This window comes from Capra hircus, chromosome 1 (assembly GCF_001704415.2).
Source record: "Capra hircus breed San Clemente chromosome 1, ASM170441v1, whole genome shotgun sequence".
Classification (NCBI taxonomy): Eukaryota; Metazoa; Chordata; class Mammalia; order Artiodactyla; family Bovidae; genus Capra; species Capra hircus.
This window is the reverse complement of record NC_030808.1, coordinates 116,948,700-116,973,456: the sequence shown is the minus strand read 5'-3', so window position 1 is coordinate 116,973,456 and position 24,757 is coordinate 116,948,700. Positions and strand designations below refer to the sequence as shown.

Genomic DNA, 24,757 nt, shown 5'->3' with positions numbered 1-24,757 from the left:
AAACTCAGCCCTGCAACTCACCTGAAATATGAAGTAAGTCTAAAGCCATCACTCCCACCTGGCACTTCTCTGATGTCATCGGGCCACTAAGGGAAGCAGTCCATCCTTGCCGGGCATTTGGGGCTAAAACTGTGAATTCCTTTGAGAGTTCAGGGTTGGGATCAAGGGAGTGGGTCACCTTGGCTCAAACCTAGTGCTCCGGACATCACAACCAAACCTCTTCCTTCTGATTCTGTAAACCAGGAAAAGTATTCTCTCTCTACAAGCCCTGGCACTGTCAGACAGAAAGAACCACTCAAAAGAGACCTGCCACACCCATGTCACTTTGTGGTTGAGAGAAGTGAGTTCAGACCCCAGTGGTGCCAGCAATCTGTGCTGTGGTCTTGGACAAATGCCTGTTTCTCCATACAGAAACAGTGAGAGCTCCAAGGGGTGCTGGGGTGAAGCTTCATGGCACCTGCACAGTAGATACCCAATAAGTATGCATCATTCCACTCAAGATGAAGCAGAATATTCATTTTTGAAAAATATTTATTAAAAAACTAAAGTGAATGTGGAAAAAAAAAAAACCAACAAACCAAACCCAACACATACCTTTAAATAGCAAGCATATGACACTGGTTATAAAGCTTTTCCAACTCTACTGATCTAGTCTTTCCCACCATCTAAGTTAAGGAGGGCCTCTGAGGGAAGCCAGGTGTAAACAGGTCATTTGTACTAGTGATGAGCAAAAACTAACTACGTGAGAGCTATCAATGGCTACCCTTTTTGCTTTCCTAGGCAGTCCCTCCCAAACACAAGAGAGTGACTATATCTCAGGACTGTGTTTGTGGGGATCTGTGGTTCTTGTTTTAATCTGGGAGTGGGAGTGTGTGTGGATGAAATAGTAGAAAGACAGACAAATCAGTAGAGGGTAATCGGAAAGCACCTTTAAAATCTGGACCCTTTCCCACAATTTAACCCAGTAATTCTCAAACTTTACTGTTGGAAAGCATCCCCTGATGAGATTGTTAAATTCGCAGGCTCCCCAAATTGCATGTTTCAGATAAGCACTCCATTGATTCTGTGCACACTGGTTAGCCATCCGGTTTGAGAAACACTGTTTAAAATGTAGTAAAACAATTCCTACCTCCTTAAACACAAGGTAAAAGCAAAGTTAAGGACTCTGCTGACAGTCACTGTGCTTTCGTCAACTTGGAGGGACCAATATAGGGAGGCAGGAAGGAGCCTCCAATTCCTAACAAACATCCTGGTCTTAGAGGAGCCCGAGAAACCTGTCAGGTGCTGTTCAGGAAGGAAGTAAAATTTAATAATCAAGTTGATTTCCGATCATAGGGTAGCCTCCAAAGGACTAACCGGCCAACCTCCTCTGTCCCGGTTTAATGAACTTCGCTGGGCCAGTGCCAGATGGGAAGCTGCCATTCAGACAGGACACGGGGAAACTGTTGGTCCTGACTTGTGAAGACACTGTGAATAAAACACCTATAAAAACCTTTATTAACCAGAGAGCGCCATGCCCAAATCATGTCGGTGTGTCACGGACAACATGTAGAAATAGTCACATTGATGCCAAGGTTCCCGTTATCTGCAAAAAGATGAGCTATGGCTGTGTCGAACACCAGGCAGTCGCTGTTCATGATGGCTGCGGACACGCCATCGTGGATGGACCGGGGCGTGGCCTCCCAGGTCAGTCTCCTCCGGTTCCCATTCAACTCCAGTCTGTAGGCGAAGTTCTCCGCCTGCTTGCGAGTGCCGATGAGCAGGACGATGGCGAAGAACTGCTGGTGGCCCTCATACTTCTCTTGTTTCTCCAGCACCAGCATGAAGTGATGGCCGAAACACGACTGCATCATCACCCAGTCCACAGCTCCTGGCAGGTTAATGTCTGTGGCCAGGAAGACGATGTCTTCTCCCTGAAGGGTGGTGATGCTCTTGTGGGCGTGCATGAGATGGGACATCACGGCTTCCAGGGACCCCTGCCACTTGCAGGAAGCACCGGGACAAGGGCAAGAGTAGGGACGGTATTCACAGATGTCTTCATGCTCCGGCTTCTCGGTGTGGTGCAGGGTCAGGGAACAGCCCGTGGTCGCATACTGCAGGGACAGAAAGCAGCACAGTGAGACACTGGAGGCTTCTTCCACCTCTGAGGCTGCAAACCTCAGGTTTTCCAGACTCAAACTGCACTTTTGTTTCAACTACTTTCGTTCCAGGTGAGTTAAATATTGCAGACTGAAACGTCTTAGTGCCTGTTCATCCTCCGCACTGCCATGCATAACATCAGGGGCCCATCCCGGCCAGGAATGAGCTGCATTCCTGCCCCCGTTCCAGCACTGTTGAAACTGAGAACTCAAGTACTCTTACAAATGTTTCAAACAAAATTGTGGAGCCAGCCCTAGAAAACCTGGCTTTCCCCTTATTTTCTATAAATTTAAAGAATTTTAAAAAACAATTTAGAATTGCTTGTGTGCTTTGAGTGCTAAGTCACTTGAGTCGTGCTTGACTCTTTGTGACCTTATGGACTGTAGCCCTCCAGGCTCCTCTGTCCATGGGATTTTCCAGGCAAGAATACTGGAGCGGGTTGCCACGCCTGCCTTCAGGGGATCTTCCCAAACCAAGGGATGGAACCCGCATCTCCGGCATTGGCAGGCGGGTTCTTTACCACTAGCACCATAGAATTGCTTAGGGGTAGGACAAGGATGAACGTCATCTTTGGACTAGTTTTCACCGACAGTTCTGCAGATGGTGTAATTCCCCCCTGTTGGCCCCGTCCACTGCTTCCTGGCTCCAGCTGTGACCAGCAGGTGGGCTGTGGGAAAGCTGCCCTGTGGCCCCCTGCTCTTGCTGGCGGAGTGACCAGCCCAGTGCAGAAGAGGGCTGGAGACCCCTCACATGGCTAGAACTGTGATCTCACCTTCACCTTTTACCCCCTGCCCCAAGGGTGGGCTTTGGACATACATTTTTCAGGAAAAGAAATCACATTCAAGAACTTTTCAGTTTGGTTCCAGCCAGTGGAGCTTGGAGTGAGAAGGGCCTCACTCTCCTCTCAGAGTCCGCTGGGCTTGCCTCAGACCCCCTCCTCAGGCCTGTGCTCACCTCTTTGTGACTGGGTGGTCAGGTCCTCCTGACAGGCCCGGGAGGAAGGGGAACTAGAGTGGGTGCTAGAGTGGGCGCTTGTCCTAGGTGGGTTTTCTGACACAGTCAGTCTGTCTTTCAAATGCTGCCTTAATAGGGAGGGAACAAAGCCTTTTTCTCCCTGCACATTCCTGATGGATAAATCACATCTATCGTGAGAAAAGACCACACCACAGGAATTAAGACTTCTGTACCCAAACTTCATGAGAATGACCCTGCTAATTCCCAGACACCAGATAGAGAATGAATCCACCAGTAGACACTTGCTCAGAGGACTATGCTGTATTTTTGTCAAGAATAAGGAAACCTGAATGACCTCTTTAGGTGAAACCAGAAGTCAGCTTCCTCCCCCTCAAGCCCAGAGTGGCAGCTTTGCCATTTGGGTTCCTGCACTTGGAGTCCCTCACCCCCTGTTGAGACATGAAGACATCAAATGATGGCAGGGCCACATCAATTTTCTTTTCGGTCCCACTGGGTGACTTGCAGGATTTTCATCCCCTGACCCAGGATTGAACCCAGGGCCACAGCGGTGAAAGCCCTGAGTCCTAACCACTGGACCACCAGGGACTTCCTCTGCTTCATTTTTTCTAAGATGCTGTGTCCAAGGCTGAAAACATAAAACCAAACCCCACAGCTGTTTCTACTTCTCCCTACCCGTCCTTAAGGAATAAACCCTTATGAATTTTAAAAATAGGTCAAATTCTGATCTTTGCAGCTGAATTAAATCACTAGCAGTAAGCAGGCCCTGAACGTCTTCTCCTTACAAGACCCTAAGCTGCAGTCACTGAGAAGTAGATACGGAGGAGAGAAGGCCGCCACCACCCTTAGGGAGATGAGTCTCCCCTAATAAGGAAGAAGAAGGTGGCTTAGAGGAGACATGCAGCTCCTTCCTCCTCCGTACCTAAAGTGAATTATAATGGTCTTCAGTAGAAATTGGCAGAAATAGTTCACTGTTATTTATTAATACTTTGCCTGTAGGAACTGCTTATTCATCTTTGAAAACCATGGACTAATTTTAAAAGCATGGGTATAAAACTTAATCAAGAAGAAGGAACAAATTTACTTATCCAGATATATTTATAGTTTGTGTTCCTAGCAGTGTAAGGCCCTAAAAAAAACAAATCTCTATTAACTGTGTTTTAAATCCAGGGCGAGGCTCAGAATACAGAGCCTTCTGAAACTCTTCTGTGAGTGATGAGTGAGACACTTCTGCCAACTGTTTAAAAACACACATCCAACACAATAAAAATAGCAAAAATTAGCCCAGAACCTGGCCAATTTCCTGGCTGAAACAAACCCTCAATATTTGGATCTGAAGACCTTTCAGAAGGTGCTGTTTACCACAGTTACCCAGGAATAATCTCAGCAACAAGATGAAGTCTGGCTTAGAATGTACAGAAAAAATACCACCTGCCCCCTTCCCCAGCCCAAAGCTCCAAACTACTCCAGGTTCACCAAGTCAAACCTACAACAAATATTTATCACCAAGCAATCATTTGAGAACTTTTTCTTGTGTAACTCAGGTAGGAATATTTATATTCTGAATTATTTGTTTGCCTTACAAGTCACATACTTTTCCTTCCACCCAAATATAGACAGTAGGGGACCTCCCCAAATTACACAGATAGACCAGGCATTACTTAGCATCTCTGTGGACAGTGACCTTGTGAGAAAAGATCTTACTGCAGCCTCTATTAACTTAAGTAAATATAACTTTAAACTGTTACGTGCTTATTCTGCTTTTTCTCAACAAGCTGAACTTTAATGGCAATCTATTCCTTCTCTTTTCCATCATGGGTGAGGGCGTGTCTTCATGACCACTGGCGCCACTGTTAGGACGACCGAATTAGAGATGATGGTCTCTAAAAAGCAAAGATCTAGACTTTAAACATGTGTGCACTCACACGTACACAAACACGTGCACTCTCGTGCCACATCCGATACTTGTGACAGTCTCGCCATTGTTCTGGAGTGATGCTCTTGTCATCACATTATCAGTGCTCCTGCAAGGGTCACAGGGCTGCCTTTGGGGTCTACAAATCTGAGGCAGCCTGTAGAATGGTTAGGGGCCTCTGAGGAGCAAGCTTGTGTCTTCTCGATAAGCGCCAAGGGTTTCTAAGGGCTGCCACCCTCTGTGGCACAGATCCCGCCCCTGTGGCATCTGCTGTCAGAGGGGTTGTACCATGCAACAATAAACAGCTCAGCACATCAGAAATACAGGCACCTATGCAAAGGAAGAAGGGGGGCAGGGGTGACAGGTGATTTCAAAGTGGAGACAGGTTGAGGAAGGGGGGTATGGAAAGCCTCCCGGGGGAGAAGGCAGATTGTGGAAGGAATAGTTCCATCTGGTTCTAGCGCAGGGTGAACAGAGCATGTGTTGGGGACAAAACATAATGAGCAGGCGGGTCCAGGTTCCGTCCAGGACGTTACTTACAGTTTAGTTCATTTCCAGAGTTTCTCTGCAGCAGCACTACTGGCAAAGAGCAAATGCATCTTGGTTTGGGGGCTGTGCTGTGTACTGGGGAGTGTTTAGTGGCATCCCTGGCCTTGAAGATGCCAGGAGAGTCCCCCCCCAACCACATGGTAACCACCAGAAATGTCAGCAGGCATGGCCACCTGTCTCCTGGGTGGCAAAATCACCCGAGCTGGGGAGCCTCTGATTTCAGTGAGTGACACAGCCGGCTGGGTAGGCACACTCCCAGGCGTGAGGAGGGGCCACAGCAGGAAGCTGGTCTGGCTGGTCACTGCCCTGCCCAGTGGGTGCTACCCGGGGCACTTCAGGAAATAATCCAGCCGCAACACACAGCTAGACCTCGATGGCTTGAGCAGCATGGTTGGAAGCTGGGGCACTGGTTCCACCCGTTTTACAGGATGACTCATCCCAGCCATGTGGTCATCCATGGCCACACCAGGGTCAGAGCCTTGAGTTTCTGGATCCTCTGTGGCTCTTTCTCTGAACACAGCAGCTCAGGGGTCAAAGAACCAATATTTGCAGAAAAAGAAATTGGCCTTGATCTCCCCACCCAAGCCCTCCCAGCCCCAACACACACACAAAACCCAGGGCCCACAGATATGCTGTTTCTGGAAACTGGTTCAAATATAACTTCTTCCAGGTTTGCAAGGAGAAAAACAGCCCCAAAAGCGGCTATCCCTAAGGAACGAGGCAGCAGCATGTCACAAACAAGTAACCAGTAATCAGGCCCCCCCCCTCCTCCCCCTTCTCTGGCATCTGGCAAGAAAGTCCTGAGGTTTCCCTCCTCTCGCTCTGGCCAGGGCCTGCCCACCCAGTGGGAGGGTTCAAAGGATGCCTGTTTTTCTTGAGACGACTGGTTCTTCAAGGCACACACTTGTCTCTGAGATAAAGCACCTGGGCTGCTTTGCAGAGGGCTGCCTGCAGCCTGGGACACATCTGCGGTTATAAATGAGATATCCCCCCCAGGAAATATCTGCTCATCTCCCCTGGGGGGTGGGGCACGAGGTGGGATGTGCTTTAAGTAAACCCCTCTTTAGGCTGGGGGCTAGGGGAGGCACGACCACACACACAAGCCCAAAGCTAAAGAAGAATGAACGGCAGGGGGAGAGATGGCCCAGCAAAGCAATGTTGAAATAACACTTCTGACTTTTCCTTTAGAAATTTTTCACGTTGCGATGGCTCAAAAGTCTTGTACAAACACATTCTGCCGCTGTGAAAAGGCGACAGAGGACCCTGGTGCCTCATTCTGATGTCTTTGCAGAAAGCAGTAAATAGTGCCAATTCTTTCCCTGGACATGGGGTTTGAAGATGGTTTTATTTAAGCTGGAATTTAGCAAGGTTTTCTCCTTTTTGGCACAGAGACCCTTGACACACAAATACACATGACAAGGTACGTCAGAAACACAGTCAATCACTAGACACCTGGTATTTATTCAAGAAACACAGGCATGTTATATTTGTTTAAGGAATAAGTATATAAACTGAATTCTTAGCCTGGGTGCTAGTGAAGGTCGTGGATTCCATGACTGGTTTAGAACAAGTTTTTTCACCTATTTAATTAAATCTGAGTCCAGGCAATTTAAGGACGATTTGCTGCACTCTCAACAATCAACAGTCTATGACACTGGAGGCACTGGGAACCAACCAGGTCCCTCTGGGGACTGTGAGGTAACCGCCTTGCCTCCACCTGCTTACCTCCTAGGAAACAGGGAAGTGTATTAGCAGACTATCTGCCAGTACCTCAAATGAGAACATCTCAAGAAAAACAAAACATAATAAACATAATAGATACTTGTTGTTGATGCTTATAAACTTCTGAATTAGACCCAAGAAATGACCTTGTCTTGGGGTAAGCAAAAGCAAACTGCACTTTCTTTCCATCTAAATAAGCTGTAAGCATCACAGAATGCACACGGAGGACCAAACGTCTGACCCTGGCCTGGGAAACCAAAACCGCTACAAAGGGCATTACTGGGGCAACCACTGAAATTTGAATATGGACTCTGGACTAGATAAGAATATCTACGCCATATCACATTTCTTGATTTTGATAACTGTACCATATTACATAAGAAAATGTCCTTGATTTTAGAGGAGAAACACAGGTAAGTACTTAGGGATAAAAGGACAGGGTGTCTGCAGTTTCCACGTTTTATATATATATATATATATATATGAATGGAGAGATCACAAACAATAAAGCAAGTGGGGCAAAGAGGTGGTAAATGGTGAATGTGGATAAAGGCAATATGGGAATTTGTACTATTACTGCAAGTGTCATGTAAATCTGAAATCATATAAAACAATCCAGAAGGACTTTCCTAGTGGTCCAGTGGCTAAGACTTTGCACCTCCCAGTGCAGGGGGACTGGATTTGATCCCTGGTCAGGGAACTAAGATCCCATGTGCCACAACTAAGACCAGGCACTGCCAAATAAATAAAAATAAATATTAACAAAAAACCCCAGAGACTAAGCATGTTCATCCTTCTGGGGGTAGAGATTCTTTTTGCAGATCTGAATGATTATTGTGATAGTTTTTTTTAAAGAAAATATGCTTTTAACTACATACTTGCATGTAAATGCAACTAAACTAATAGTTTATCTTTTATTAGAAGCTCTTGGAACTCATTTTAGTGAACCAACAAAATGTGGCACTGAAGACATCGACTGTTATAATTACCAACATTTTTTTGACCCCCTCCTCACCCAAGGAAGACAGAGCCTTCTCTGTTGCTCCTCGGATCCTCCCAGAGGTTTGTGGGCACCTGACAGATCTATGGCCCTGGATGATGGTTTCCAGGTTCATGATCCACCACCCTTAGTGCCCCACGGGAAACTCCTGTTCACTTCCAGACCACATCTGGAAGAGGAGCTCCAGGTATGAAACATACCTGTACCCCTTTCATAAACAGGTAAACCCCTTTTATCACTGGGGAGGTGACCCCATGAAGGGAATCAGAGTTAGTTCAGTGGGAAGGATGGATCCTGACAGTATAACAGGTATGCTCAGCAGATGATAAAAGGCTATTGGTTGAAGTCTCTGTTTCTCAACATTGTTTAGACTTGATCAAGTGGGAGGTGCAGCTAACCCTAGTCTAGACCCGAATAGTGGTAAAACTTAAATCTTAACCAGCAGTTACACTTAAATGTTACCATTTTCTTTAAAATTTTTAAATTTTTATTTGTGGCTGCTCTGGGTCTTCGTTGCTGCGTGTGAGCTTACTCTTGTTGTGGCGAGCGGGGGCTGCTCTTTGTTGTGGTTCACAGGCTTCTCACTGCAGTGCCTTCTCTTCTTGTGGCTCACCGGCTCAGGGGCACACAGGCTTCCACAGTTGTGGCTCATGGGCTCAGGAGCTGAGGTACGTGAGTTTAGTTGTTCTGTGGCATGTGGGATCTTCCCGGACCAGGGATTGAACCCGCCGGTGTCCCCTGCGTTGGCAGGTGGGTTCTCAACCACTGGACCCCCAGGGAAGTCCAATTTTACCACTTTCTAACAGGACTTCAAGCAATCCAAGCTAGCTCTTTTGTGACTAAAATTTTTTTATCTTCCCCCCAAAATATCATTGAATGATGCCATGTTATTTTCCAATTAATTTATGGGTCTGTTAATTTTGCTTATTGACTTACGGATTTATTGCCTGCTTCCTGTTCACCCACTATTTGTAGATGAATAAATATTAGGTTTATCTGCAAAAGATGATTGCTCTCCACCATGTTACTTTTACTTTAATTAAGTCTTACTGTGGAACTTAGAATTAAAAAATAATTCAATAGATCTTGAGACCATGTAAGAAAAACATGTACATTTTAGACTTCATTCATTCTGGGTTGAATGACTTCTGTAATTTTTGACCAAGGCATTTCACATACTTTATTTACATAAACTATTTCGATGGGGGTGTTTCTAGCTTCTCTGAAACCTTACCTAGATGGGGAAACAGGATGCTGTCGTCATTCTGATGCTGTATGTCACTTTTGCTTAGTGTGTTTACAACCCCTGGTAGAATGGCTGTGATTGGAACTCAAGTAACCAGTGTCGTGTGACCTTGGATTGAGCCTGCCTACCCTGTCACCTCTGAGTGGGTCTATAAGACTACCTGCCAAATAATCAGCCCTTGACTGTTATTACCAGTGGAGAAGTTCAGACTTGAGCAGCAGGAGAAATGACATCTCTTTTTGTGACTTCATTATAATACTCACCCTGCATCTGTTTGTCTAGCATCTTTTCTCTAAGAACCTCAGCGGATTTTCACTTTACAGTACATTCCTCACCTTTGCTATGAGGTAGTGCAAAGACAGAATTATCAGAGTGCAGTCTTAGTTTCACAGATGTTAGTATGAGAAGAGTGTCACTCAGTCCCTGAACTGTCAAACAGTGGTGAGGCCAAGCAAACACTGACGCTGAACTTTATAAACTTTCTTCTGGAGAAGACAATGCTCATGAAAACCTTGGGCTTAAAAATTCTCCTTTTTGCCTAAGAAAAAGTCAACAAACCCCATGTGGCAGGGCTTTCTTACTGAAGGTGACTTGGTGGGAGAATGTGGCCTCTTATTATCGCAGTCATCTGAGAACATCCTGCTTTTGGGGAGGTGTGTGTGTGCAACTGTGCATGTGTGTGCACGTACAAAGACTCCTTTTGATGGCAGGGGTTTCTTTTTTATCTTGGAAGTGTTAAACAAAAGTTGACTTTTGACCAAGTATACCTCTCATCTGACCATAGCTCGAGCTAGCAGGCAACACCCCCCCCCTCCCCCGTGGACTTGGAGAACCAGTTTCGTGAGGTCCCTTCAGAATCTCTGCTGAAGCAAACAAAAGCAGGAGCTGGAGTGAGAGGCTTTATGGACCTTGTCCAGCCTTTCTCAACACCCTTCTTCCTGCCAGCTTCCCATCTGTGAGATCACATTCACTGCCCTGCCCACCCTTCAAACGCTGCTCCATCTCTCTGGATGCTTTATTTCTCAAAGGATACAACTGAATTCACAAGAAAGCTTAAGTGGTAGGGCTGCTAGATTTAGCAAATAAAAATACAAGCAGCCTAGAATGTTCCAGGCAATTATTTATCTATTAAAATTTAACTAGGCATCCTTATTACACCTAGCAGCTTCAGGGGTACCACTGTCATCCCTCCAGAAGCTACTGTGTGAGCCTGGAATGGGAAGATCACCTCAGCCAGGCAGAGGGGTAGCAGAAAAGACACTGTGTATAATTACAAGGCACCTTCTGGGGCTTCTGTTCCCAGTGCTGTGTTACTCAGCATGTGGGAATCGTAATTCCCAGACCATGGATGGAACCCACATCCCCTGAAGGGGAAGCTCAGTGTTTTAACCAGTGGACCACCAGGGACGTTTTCAAACTTACAAATTTTGAGCAAATTTCTTAGAGGGGATGTTAACCATGTCCTGTTTCCTTTACAAAGTAATTAGGAGGATAACACGAGACAATGTGCCCAGCTCGGACCAGGTAAACAATGTTTTATACAAGCACTGGCCTCCCACGAGCCCCACTGGATATTCCATCCCTTCCTTTCCTGCGGACACCCTGCTCATCCTCCTTAATACAGCTCTGACACCACAACTGAGGGAGGCCTCCAAACTCCTCTGCTCCTACTACTCAGAAGGGCTCTGTTGGAACATCTGTCTCCACAATTAGACTCAATTTCAGAAGGACGGGGTGGTAGGGGAGGCAGTGGTTGGCTAGGGAGATTTTTGGTAGGAAGAGAGCGCTTGGGGCTGCAGGGTATTCCAAGGCCTGGGCGGGTCTGATGAAAAGTTAATGGGTAATCAGGAGGAGCCAACTCTGGCCTGATGTTACATGAGGGAGAAAAAGTAGGCACTAGCATTAAAGCAAAAGGATAACACCTATTGCTGGTGATGCTGGAGAGAAATGGGCACTCGGTGCCCATTTGATTCTATGTGAAAAAGCAGTTTGGCTTTATGAGCAAAAGCTGATTTCTGCACATGCTCTTTGTTCCTACCATTCAACTTGTAGGAGTTTATCATTAGGAAATAATTATTTTCTTATGCACAGGGATTCAGTTATAGCAGTACTTTTTTTTTTTAAGCACAATAAGAAAACAATGATTTAAATGACCACAAACAGGGGCTTGATTAAATAACTCTGATACATTCATAACCAACATCATGTTCCATAACATTCCAGAGTTAATGGAATTGTAATACTATATAGTCATTAAACAGGATCTTAAGGAATCTTTATCAGTGTGGAAAAGCAGTCACAATGTATTAGATGAAAAAATAGGTTATGAAATAGTGTGTGAAATTCCTGTTTTACCTGTTTTTCATTGTCGGTTTTTTGTTGTTGCTGGTTTGTAAGTTTTGATGTAGAGGTAAGTTTGCGAGGACATGTGCAAAAATGGTGTAGTGGTTATTCTAGGTGGGCAGGATTATAGAAAATAGTATCAAATTAAAATCTCCTGTATGTTTTACATTTAAAAAAGATCATAACTTTTAAAAACAAAATATATGCATAAAAAAGTTCCCTAATCTAAGCAGGTTTTCTCTTCTAAAAGCATTAAAGAAATTTTTAAAAACTCTCATCACTGAAAAACCAATGCCAGAGCCAACTTACCTAGTTCTATGGAAACCCTATAAGACTAGGAATAGGGAAGAGAAGCTCGATGGGAGAACTGATGGGAGAAAAAAAGATTCCTTTTTTTCTTTTTAGGGCTTCCTTGATAGCTCAATTGGTAAAGAATCCACCTGCAATGCAGGAGACCCTGGTTCGATTCCTGGGTCGGGAAGATCCCCTGGAGAAGGAATAGGCTACCTACTCCAGTATTCTTGGGCTTCCCTGTGGCTCAGCTGGTAAAGAATCTGCCTGCAATGCGGGAGACCTGAGTTCGATCCCTGAGTTGGGAAGATCCCCTGGAGAAGGGAAAGGCGACCCACTCCAGTATTCTGGCCTAGAGAATTCCATGGAGTATATATGTATAGTCTGTGGGGTCATAAAGAGTCAGACACGACTGAGCAACTGGACCTGACCTCAGACTCCAGTCATTTGCTTTCTGTTAGTTTCTAACTGTGCACATTTATTTAGTTTTTACTTTGTGCTGGGCACTCTGCATGAATTACTACCACAATCATCACCCCATTTTAGCAACAAGCCACTGAGGCTTGGAGAGGTCACCAACCAGTACAGTAAAGACAGATAGGATTGGGACCAGGAGGCTCGACTAGGGCCTGCCTTCAAAACTACCAGAGTTAAGAGGTGAAGGCGAGGAGTGGGAGAAGGAAAGACCTAAAGACACCATCTCCATTGATTCAAAGTTTTGAAATAGGGCCCAGGCCCACACATTTAATACAGGTGTACCTTCCATTCATCTCAACAGCTAAAAACTAGGAACGGGGTGATCTTTTATCTCACGGACACTATACAGTATAAAAATGATTACAATAAAACTTTTACCCAACTGGCAATGAGAATGTCAGTTTCACAGTTTTTAAGAAACAAATGGAGAATGGATGTGTGGGGCAAAGTTGATGAAATTCTGCTAGGGAATTTTCAGCATCTCTCATGAGCTTTAGAAAGTATACTCAGGTGAATGCTGGCATTCACTCTGGCACATGTATACCTACTATGTGCCCTTTTCAAAGACTGAGGACTTTATGGGTGTGGATGAGAAACACCACTGTTTACAAATTTTGTCAGACGCACAAGTTGGACAATAAAGATATTTTACATTGAGGTCTTCCTATGGTCATGTGTATTTTATATAGGGCTTTCAACAACAAAAAAAAAACAAAAAGGGCAATTCTAATCCATCCTAACCTGGGGACTCTATAGGTCAGACCTCCTGTACCTTTTGGTTTTCGTCCATTCTGGCTGTACCAAAGATCAATCTTAACTAACAATGATTTACTCTAGTTCCAGGACTGGTGACCTGTGAAAAATCTTTGGCCAACTCTGTGTAGAATCATCATTAAACTTCCGAGTACTCTTCACGCATTCTAGTGCTTCTGTCCTTGATTTTACACTCAAAAGCTGTCCATTGTCTTCTGGAAAATCTTGGGCCTCACCAAAAACACATGTGGACCCCAGTGCTTGCCAGCTCAAGCTTCTATGAGCCAACCCAGTCAACTTCAGCCAGGAATGAGGACGGAAGGGATAACTTCCAAAGTAACGGATTTTGTCTTAGAGGAATTTTTGAGGTTCGGAAGAGATCCCTGAAATGGTTATGGCAAATTGGCTTATCCCCTCAGACTGTTAGGTGACTGATCACCCATCACCTAGCAACTGCTCTGATCCCACCCACCTTCCATCTGTTTTGGTGACACAGAAGTCCTCGCCAGCATTGCTAATCTGACCTGAGAGCACCCACCAGCTCAAGGTTATCTCTGTTCTTTTTAACTGACGAACAAACAGATCTAAGGAGCTAGTGACAGGACTGAGATCACAGAAAGCCAGGATGAGAACCCAGTTCTGTCTCCTGACTAGTGCCTTTTCTCTTGAACAGCTCACTAGACTCCAGAATTTTAGGCAGGAAAAGATCCTTGGTATAGTCATCTTGTCCAGCTCTTAAGACATTCAGGTGCAAAGAAATAGACTGACTTGTACAAAGTGTCAAACATCTAGTCAATAGGACAATAGTTCAGGTCTCCCAAAGGCCAGAATGTTGGCATTTTCTCTCAGCAAAACAAAGATGAAAAGGCAGTAAACTGTAACAGTTGGGACCTATCAGAATTCCAGAGTTCATATGTTCTCAGAGTCAAATGAGAACTTCCAGGCTCAGTGGATGTTTTCTGAAAGAGAACCAGGTCAGAGGTTACACCCTGGAAGGTGGAGTTTGGTCTACAGACACGGCTGGTTTGGCCTGCAAGTGCTAGCTTTACATCTGAATTTGGACAATGTTTTGTTTGTTTTTTTTTTTTAATCGAGATATTCAACATTAAAAAAATGCAGATTTCTGAGTTTTCTTGAAAAAAATCCAAAGATCTGGCATGGCTGCAATCACATTCCCATCCGGGCCAATCAGCCAGAGTTGAGCAAAAGTTGTGGTCCAACTCCCAACCACCTCCACTGCCCCTGACGTTGCTTGAACCCTAAGGTCACATGGCAGATACCCCTCTCCCTTGCATTACCTGTCCCTGCTGGTGTTTAGGGTTTCTCCCCACTGGACTAGATCAGTCCACACATTTTAACTTACAACTGGATTATCTGATCTGACTTTAAGATTTTTTTTTTAATGTGGACCATTTTAAAGTCTTTACTGAATTTGTCACAATATTGTTTTTTCTTTTCTTTTAATGTTGGATTTTTGGCCCAGAGGCATGTAGGATTTTAGCTGCCCAACCAGGGATTGAACCCACACCCCCTACACTGGAGGACAAAGTCTAAACCACTGGACCATCGCAGAAGTCCCTCAGTTTTTTTTTTTTTTAAGAATACAAACAACACTGTCACAATCCAACTACAGAGAAGAAGTATCTGACGAGGCTTTCTAGTTCAGTGTTTGGAGATAATGCTGCAAGAAACTTCTACAGAAACCAAAGAAAAAGTGGAAAGAAAATGTCTCATAGTGTAAGAGGGCTGGGGTGTGTGTGAGCATTTCCTATGGTTTTGGAGAGAAATAATTCTTTGCGACCCCATGGATTGTAGCTGCCAGGGGAATTCTCCAGGCAAGAATCCTGGAGCTGGGAGCCATTCCCTTCTCCAGGGTATCTTTCTGACCCAGGGATCGAACCTGGGTCTTCTGCATTTCAGACAGATTCTTTTACCGTCTGAGCCACCAGGGAAGCCCCAAAGAAAAAGTGGAAAGAAAATGTCTGATAGTGAAAGAGGGCTGGAGTGTGTTTTAGCATTTCTCATGATTTTGGAGAGAAATAGTTGGCTGATATTAAAATACACTGTTGAGTGGGGGGCCCCAATGTGTCAGCCTTCACTTCTCCCCCTGCATCCACACTCTCCAGAGATGATGGTGGGTTTGTGATAAGGGGACAGGATGTCAAAACTTCCCAGGCGTGGCACAAGTCATAGAATGGACTAAAAATACCCCAGGTGGCAGAGAGCCATACTCTGATAGAGATCCTTTTTTAAAAGGAGATCTGAGCTAACAGTGCATGTGGTGCCCTCTGTCACAGGTGCTGGCAGGACTCTAGCCTTTAATTATGTGACCCCCTCCCATTTTTGGTGACTCATACCCTGGTTCAGAGGGTAAAGCGTCTGCCTGCAATGCAAGAGACCCAGGTTTGATCCCTGGGTCGGGAAGATCCCCTGGAGAAGGAAACGGCAACCTACTCCAGTATTCTTGCCTGGAGAATCCCATGGACAGAGGAGCCTGGTGGCTTACAGTCCAAAGGGCAGCAAAGAATTGGACACAATGGAGCAACTTCACTTTCTTTCCACTTTGGGGCCAGTGGCAGCATGAGCAATTCAGAGCTGGATTGCTGCTGCTGCTGCTGCTAAGTCGCTTCAGTCGTGTCTGACTCTGTGCGACCCCATAGACGGCAGCCCATCAGGCTCCCCCATCCCTGATTCTCCAGGCAAGAACACTGGAGTGGGTTGCCATTTCCTTCTCCAGTGCATGAAAGTGAAAAGTGAAAGTGAAGTCGCTCAGTCGTGTCCAACTCTTCTTGACCCCGTGGACTGCAGCCTACCAGGTTCCTCCATCCATGGGGTTTTCCAGGCAAGAGTACTGGAGTGGGGTGCCACTGCCTTCTCCGAGAGCTAGACTGAAATCCCCCCAAATATTGGGTGTATAAGCTATTCCCCCTCACCCCTTGATCTTCCCACCCCCCCAAGCCCTACAAAATTTCTCCCAATAAACTTTATAGTCAGCAGCTATGTTGTCTCACTGGGATGTGTCCATCTGGTGACCTCATCCAGTCGGATGATTTTGTTACTGGTGTCAACCTCAGGTTGTGATCTGGAGCCTCCGAGTATAACCTCAGACTCCAAATCAAAGGATGTGTGCCTTCAGGATGAAGGTTTATGAACTGGTCCACCGTGTGATCTCAAGTCACTTAACTCTTAACCTCTCTATAGGCGCATGTTTCCCCATCTGAGAATAAGAAAGGTAGACTCATAAAAGATAACCCACACAAAGGAGCTGGCACGCAGAGGGCCTTAACAAGCATTCCATAGAGCCTCCCTTCTTTTAATGGAGTTCCAGAACCTACGGGTCCTTAGAAGTTGAACAGTCCAATCCCCTCATTACAGATGAAAATAGCAGGCTCTCAGAGGTAGTCTCTCAGGCAAACAATGGCAGTGCCAGGCAACTCTTGAGAGCTGGCTTTTGGTATTTTACCCAACACGGGTTTTCTCCCATGAGCCAGCCCATGAACTCAGACCAACTGGGGACAAGGCAGTCCCTATGACTTCCAGGAGCAAGTGTGAATCATAGGGCTGGCTAAGCAGACCACTGTGTCGGAGTTTGCCATAGGCCTCACCACTCCCTATTGCTCTCAGCCTTCCCAACGAATATCATTTCATTTGTTTGCTGGGTCTCTGTATCCATCCAAGTTTGATTTATCCAGACTAACTGGTTGAGTTCCCCTGTCAATAGTCTGGATTACTGATCAATCAAAGTTGAGGCGTGCATATTCCAGCTTTATAAATCTCACATGTATGTATTTACACAAAAGTGACCTCCTCCCCCCAAGGTCACTTTCTAAGCTGGGTTCCTGGTCTATAGGGGGATGGTTGACCTTGTTTAACTTCAGCTTGCAAAGCAATGGCTTTATCCAGCTGCAGTCCTACAGAATGGGACCTTTCTAAAAATCAGTGACATAAACAGAAACACTGGATACCCTTGATTCCCAAGAGAACTCTTCTTCAAGACATATCACATTAAGAAAGAATATATACTTCAGTAGGAACAATAATTCTGGATTCTGAAAGTGAAACTTCACACTTCATATAGTATGTTACAACTGCCCCCATTCTCTAAGGAGCAAGCAACATAATGCTCTTATGATACTGCTTTAAAAAATAAATTAGGGACGGCTTATTCAGTTGCTAAGTTGTGTCTGACTCTTGTGACCCCATGGACTGTAGCCCGCCCAGGCTCCTCTGTCCATGGCATTTCCCCAGGCAAGAATACTGGAGTGGATAGCCATTCCCGTCGCCAGGGGATATTCCCCACCCAGGGATTGAACCCGCATCTCCTGCATTGTCAGGCAGATAGGGATAGCTGACTGATATCAAATGCTCATTTGTAAAATGTTATTCATCTGAAATGATTTCTTCTGTTAGCCACTAAAGGCCTAGGGGAAAGTGAAGGGTGAGAAGATGGCTCCCCAGAAACCCTGTGGGGCATCCCCCACCTACTCACCCAGCTTCCACAAAGTATCTCAAACCTCAAATATCCACTCTTATGTCACCAATCACCAAATCTTCCCTTGATCACTAGGCTGCCACCTTGTTCACGACCCTAAGAAAATTTTGAAACTGTTTTGTGTAAATTTTATGACAAACTACTACTGGGCTGGGTGCATTAGTAAGCATTGCATGAGGGGTGGTTCAAAGCATGATAATTTATTAGGGTTGACTGAAAACCCATAGCTCAAACACAAGTTCAAACGCTTATTTGAATATGCTATTTTAAACCCTATTTGTGGCAGGACACAGACCAAATTAAATCACTCATTTTACTGACATTCGTCCCAAGCTTCAGTTCTCTGGTGGATTATTTTTAATTTAAAAATAAGCCCTTGCCCTATAAAAGTAAGCAGCAGCAAAGAGAAATCAATGCCAGAGAACCTAAATGGCCCATGAGGTGCTTTATCAAAAAAACTCCAAAAATATTAATGACATTATTTCTAAGTTTAAAAAAATGAACTGTATGGTAAAATTCTAGGTTATAATGCGGTAATATAGATAGATATGTTTCTATCTGCTCCTGAAACTGCTCCTGAAGATTTTTACCCAAAAGTGTAAACTGATGTTACAGTATGACCACACAATGCAAAATTATGCAGCCATTTAAAATACAATGAGATAGACTTAGGCTGCAGACATATAAAAATATGTGTGATGAAACGAATTTAAGCCAGCAAGCTGCAGAAGCCATTTTTGGAGAAAAACTTACGTGTGCATATATAAACCTTCCTGATATTAACATCGACCATTCTATATTCAGCTGCGCAGAGTGTATTTATACATGGTTAGAAAAAACCCCATGCAGATGCATACTAAACCTAACATCGGTGGGAAAGGAGACGTTTGGGTCTTTCACTTGTCTCAGTGATGTGCCCTTTTTTTTTTTTTTTGCAAGAGCACTGATAATTTTTTAACTAAACAAAAAATAAAGTGGTGGGCTTTAAAGAACTGTAACAACAGCTCCTGCGTGCCCTTCCAGTTAAATTCCCCATCAACTCTTGTTTTCACCCCACTTAGTAAAATAACACAACTCATCAGTCCTTGGAAGGCTAGGAGAGGGAAAGGCGTGGCTTACAAGGTTTTCTTGTTGGAGGAAAACAGGCTGTAGGCGCCCTTTTTTTTTTTTTTTTTTTTTTTTTAGCTACACTCCCGAGGGCTCCCACGTGTCAGGGGTGCGCAGAAGGCAGACGCGGGGGGCAGGAGGAATCCAGGACCAGTCCTTCCAAGCCCAGCGCTGGCGAGGGGTGCGTTTAATTCGCTCCTTTCCCCCCTCCTCTGTCCCCCACAGATAGTCAGCTTCTGGGTCCAAGTTTTCCTTCGGCGGCCCAGCTCTACCCAGGCTGAGTACACGTCTGCAGAGTACGCAGGCTCCGGGTGGGGACAGCGTGATCGCGTGCCAATCAGGCTGGGGTCAGCGATCGGGCAGCAGTCGGCCCAGAGCTGCTCCCAAAGTGGACAGGTGGCATGGGGGAGGGCGAACACGGTGTAAACTTTTTTTTCCCCCCAGTTAATAAGAGAGAAGCCCACTGCCTCTCAGCGCCCGCGAATGGGCTGGGGACACAGGAGTCCCAGGAGGTCGCCGGGCGGTGGTGCGTGGCTGGCACCTGGGCTTACCTTGCAGGGAAACAGAACTGCCGAGGCCACCTTCTCCATAGCCAGGTTCCTGATGCTGGGCGTCAAGGCGCCCCGACACGTCGGGCAGCAGCTCAACTTCTGGCGGCATTGGTTACACACCAGGTGCCCGGCCTGGCACTGCAGGATGGGAGGCAGGACATAGTCAAAGCACACCGGGCACTCGAAGAGCGAGGTCAGCTCGTGGTGCTGCGGAGACACTGGGCCAGCTCCGCCGCCGCCGCCGCCGCCGCCGCCGCCGCCGCCGCCGCCGGGGCCCGAGACCACCGCCGCCGCGGCGGGCACCGCGGACGAGCCGGGGCCCGCAGCCGAGATGGTGGCGGCGGCCGGGGGCGCAGCCGGGGACGGAGCGTGCTGTGGCTGCGGCGGCGGCTGCTTGCTGCAGGGTTTGTTAGCGCTGGGGCCGGTGGAGGACGGGCGGCTCATTGCGCTCCGAACCAACCATGGAACTGCGGGCGCCTGCCTGCCGCGGGGCCGCCGGGGTCAAGGCGGTGCGCGCCCCGCGGGCGGCGGGCTCCTGGGCAACGCCACCGCGCCCAGCCCGGGACCGAGCAGCGGAGACGATCGGCGCCGGGCAGGATGGGCGGCTGGACCGCGCTGACGATCTCCGCGGTCCCCGGCGCTCCGAACACCCCTTCGAGCCCCCAAACTCCTCCTCCCGGCGGTGTCGCGGCCCCGAAGCCGAGCGGTGCGCAGAACCCCGGCCCACCAGCTACCGGAGCGGCCGCTGACGCAAGCCCCGGGGGCGCGCGCGGACGTGACGCTTGGACACGTGTGCGGCCGCCCGGGCGCGCGGGGACTGGCAGAACCACCCGGAGCTGGAGCTCCGGCTCCGCCCGACTCCAGCTGGCAGCGCTGGGGACCGCCTAGCGCCAGCGCTTCCTGCCTGGGCTGCGGTCCCGGCCCGCGCCAGTGAGCATGCCCGGCTCGCCGCTGCCGCCGCGCGGGGTCTCCTTTTCCGGGCCGCGGAGGAGTCCGCCCTTCGGCAAGGCGTCGCCTGAGTTCTTCGGCCACACCCCGGGGAGTCACGCCAACGCGTTCCGCGGGCTCAGAGCCGAAGGATAACTTTAGGCGGGGCGGGGGCTTGGGTGGGGGGCGGGGCGGGGCGGGACGCGGGTGCCCCAGGGACAGGTCGGAAAAAACCGAGAGGTTTCTTTTCCCAGGGTTGAGTCAGCAGCACGCGGGGGAGGCGTGACCGCGGTCAGGCCGGCTCGTAGACCCGGAGCTTTGGGCGGGAGCAGGGCAAGGGGCTCGGGATGGGTCTGCAGCGGGCGCAGGATCTAGTGCTGGGATGTTAAGGATATGTTTGGACCACTCTTTGGTCCTGCTCTTCCTAGGGGGAAAGGAGGTAAACTAGTCTTTTACCATTGGCCCTGCCAAAGCCTTCGTTGAGTTGAGTTGAGCGCCTCTGACTTGCTAGAGGGCCAGGGAGGGAGTTCACGGACAGAGTTAACTAAAAGGAGTTCGAGATCGCCAGAATCTAAGAATGCCAGAAATGCGGCTAGGGTCCTGAAACCTCGGGAAAACAATGGATGATGCTCCAGTATAACGCATCTTTATCTTTGAGATCCCGTGGAAGTCCAAGACTTTGATGGCAAGGTGTGGGCCCTGGCCCCACACGCTCAGCCGAAGCCCTGGAGTGAGAACCGCGAGTTAACGTGTACGGAGTTGAATTGCTTTTCTGCAACTTTGACCCACTGACACTGGAATTGAGGCAATGAACTATGTAGCTGGGACTCAGGTCTTTCTTTGTAGGCGAGGCAGTGGTAAAGACTAGGTGAAAAATGGGCCTCTGCTTACCATCAATGTGACTTTGGACAAGTTCTTTATTTCTCTGTGCCTCAGTTTCCTCATTTGAGAAAGTGGAATAAAAACAGTACCTATCTTATGGGTGGGTTAGTGAGGATTAAATGAGTTTGTTATATGCTAAGAACCTGGCCCATCATAATAGCTGCTTAAACGTTTAGCAGTTATTTTTGAAACGTAGTATTAGGGAATGTTTAATAATATTAATGAGTCCTCAGTGAATAAAATTTGTCCAAAAAATAGACTGTTAGAAGCCAGAAGAAAGTTTAGTCTTATACACGGTATATAGAAAGATTACATGCAAGGATTTTGTTGCATTTGATCTAAATCTTGAAAAAAGTTAATAGATAACGTTGCTCAATCTTAAGTAAATGTTTCCTGAGCATTTATTATGTACCAGCAGTCACTGTTGGACTCTGACAGTGGTTCTAGTTTAGTCTACTAATAGTAAGGGAACAATATGCTAATAGCCAAATACTCATGAAAGAGAGTTTCAGATGAATAGGTGAGTGTATGTGGGGTGGTGGTAAAGATATTGTAGCAGCAGCTAAAGCACATTGAGAGAAGGTATTGGGACTTGGGGGCCTAGGGGTGGTACATGGGAGCCTCAATTGGCCTGATAAGACCTTTACATCAGTGACAAGGGGTAGCCTCTGTAGGTTTTTGAAAGGCACAGTAATGTGGCTGAGTCTGAGTTTTTGGAAGAGTACTCTGGGAATACAAAAATAATAATAATAATAATAATAACTGATGTTTATTAAATGTCCACTATGTGCCAGGAATGGATGATTTTCAGGCCTCTGCAATAATCCTACAGGATGGATACTAATGTTATCATTTCCATTTTATAGTCAAGGACACTGAGCCACAGAAAGACTTAATTTGCTCAAGATCACATAGCTGATCATGTTGGGAAAGCTTCAGAGTCCCTTTTTCCCCAAGCTTTTTGTTTTTTTGACCTTGGACCGTTTTTTAAGTCTGTATTGAATTTGTTACAGTGTTGCTTCTGTTTTGTGTTTTGGTTTTGTTGATATATGTGGGATTTTAGCTCTTCTACCAAGAATTGAACCCATATCCACTAGATGTGAAGATGAGGTCTTAACCACTGGACCGCCAGGGAAGTCGTAGGGCCTTTCTTGTTAAGTACTAATCTATATCCCTTTCAGTTATACCACAAAAAGTACTTATAGTCTGGTTAAGGAGTTAAAGGTAGCACACTCAACACAGAAGACAGCTGTACAGCCTCTAATAGAGTGCTGAATTTTGTGAGTACACTTCACCTAAATTCTTTCCTTAGCTGGTCATGAGAGGAAAAATTTAATCATATTGTTGGTTCCATTTTTACCTTTTTATGGCCTAAAGAACACAATAGAGACAATAGAAAAAAAACACCCAGTTTCACATTTATTGGAGAAAATAGAATGTTTTCCACTTTTAATTTAAAACCCAAGCAAATGGAATTTATTACATGTGCTTTCACTCTCTCCACCTCTCAGTGCAGGTGGCTCCCATTCTCCCGTCTTACTAGCTCTCATCAGAGAAGCGAGGTCCCCACCCTTGCCACGTTGATATGAATTTTCAGTATTCCAGCCAGCTAGGCCCTGGTTGGTCTAAAAGCAGTTTGGTTTCAGATGGGAACAGCAATTTTCTGCAGAGAGGATCCGGTTTATTTTTCTTAAAAGAAAAAACAACTGACCTATCGACACTTAACCCTGGCAGATGCCTCCTCCCTCCTTCACATCATTGCACTTCTGAATAAGTTGAGCAGGGTAATTAAAAAAATTGCTGAGGCAGTTGCCGAGCGTGAGTAGATGAGCGTGGACAGGCCTGCTGGCTAACCTACATCAGTGCCCTCTCCAGGCTGCCAGGCTGGCCTTTCTGGTCCTGCTTCCTTCTTCCTGCTTCCTTGGGGCTTTTGAATCAGATAGAGGTGGCCTTTGCACACTGGGTGCTGTGAGCTGGAGCGCCCTCTCAGGAGGCCACGTGTGCTGAGTGGAGTTGTGTTTACTTGCCCTTGGGAGTTGCTGCTGTTGCTGGGGGCTTTGTGGCCTGGGGAGGGCAGTGGGGAGTCCAGCCTTTTGTTATCACCTGATTCCTGACCCATTTACCACATCTGCTGGTTGGCTGCCTTCCCCCACCCACTGAGGCCTGGATTACACAAAAGGGACATGTGTGAAGCAAGACACACTCCTTAACCCACCTCCCGCTCTGTATTACCCTTTTCAGATTAGGGGTAGACCGAGTAACCCATCTTTCCCTATTTTTTTCCCTATATATTTATCCCTATATATTTTTTCCCTATATATTTATCAGGGTGGGTCTTATTTGTAAAAGCTCGCAGGTGACCCCTAATCTCACTTAAACTGCTGAGCATGGTGAGAAAGGCCCCGGTGAAGTAGACACGCTCTCACTCTTCTTTCTGTAAGTTACAAATTGTGTGGTTTTGCTAATTAGGCAGCTTCTGCAGTTGGGCAAATGGTGTGCCTTTTCAGAGCGAAGTGTGGTCGGCCTTTTCTGTTTAGACATAGAGATGACTCAGGAGTGCACTGGAGCTTGCTGTGTGGAAATTTCTGATAAGAGGAGAGCTAGTGGGAAATTTGGAGGTGACTGTGTGACCTCTCACCCTGGTAATTATGGTAGGTACTTTTACCTTTAGAAAGTACTTTTGTTTCTGGGGTAGTTTCCGCGTGCTCAAGCTTCTTTTGAGTAACTAAAAGGGGATCATTTAAGGCAAGTATTTCTTGAACAACTGCCACAAACTTGGGCTTCCCTGGTGGCACAGTGGTAATGTAAGAGACAGAAGAGATGCAGGTTTGATCCCTGGGATGGGAAGATCCCCTGGAGAAAGAAATGGCAACCCACTCCAGTATTCTTGCCTGGAAATCCCTTGGACAGAGGAGCCTGGTGGGCTACAGTCCATAGGGTCACAAAAGAGTCAGATACAACTGAAGTGGCTAAACAACCACCACCAGACTTAGTACTGTGCACTGTTTGGAGTAGGTATATGCATTTGCATTACTTTTTGTATCCATACTTAGTTTGTATTTCTCTAGTGTTCATTGTGTACCAGGTACTATTCTCTGCACTTGATGTATTTTAATTCTCTTAATTCTCATAACGTCTCCTATAAGGTAGCTGTTTACAGACGACAAAACTAAAGTACAGAGAAGCCAAGTTACTTGTCATTAGTAGCCTTTACGGAGAAGGCAATGGCAAGCCACTCCAGTACTCTTGCCTAGAAAATCTCATGGACTGAGGAGCCTGGGAGGCTGCAGTCCATGGGGTCGCTACTAGTCCGACATGACTGAGCGACTTCACTTTCACTTTTCACTTTTCGCTTTCATGCATTGGAGAAGGAAATGGCAATCCACTCCAG

The 24,757-nt window shown here is 46.5% G+C and overlaps 1 protein-coding gene across 1 annotated transcript; it reads right to left on the bottom strand.

The window, feature by feature from the left end:
- On the bottom strand, positions 514 to 20,911 carry SIAH2 (siah E3 ubiquitin protein ligase 2). The gene is made up of 2 exons (XM_013965774.2): positions 19,558 to 20,911; positions 514 to 2,093 (listed from the first exon to the last, which is right to left on the bottom strand). The coding sequence occupies exons 1-2, from the start codon at positions 19,999 to 20,001 to the stop codon at positions 1,536 to 1,538; spliced, it is 1,002 nt and encodes a 333-aa protein (XP_013821228.2). The 5' UTR covers positions 20,002 to 20,911; the 3' UTR covers positions 514 to 1,535.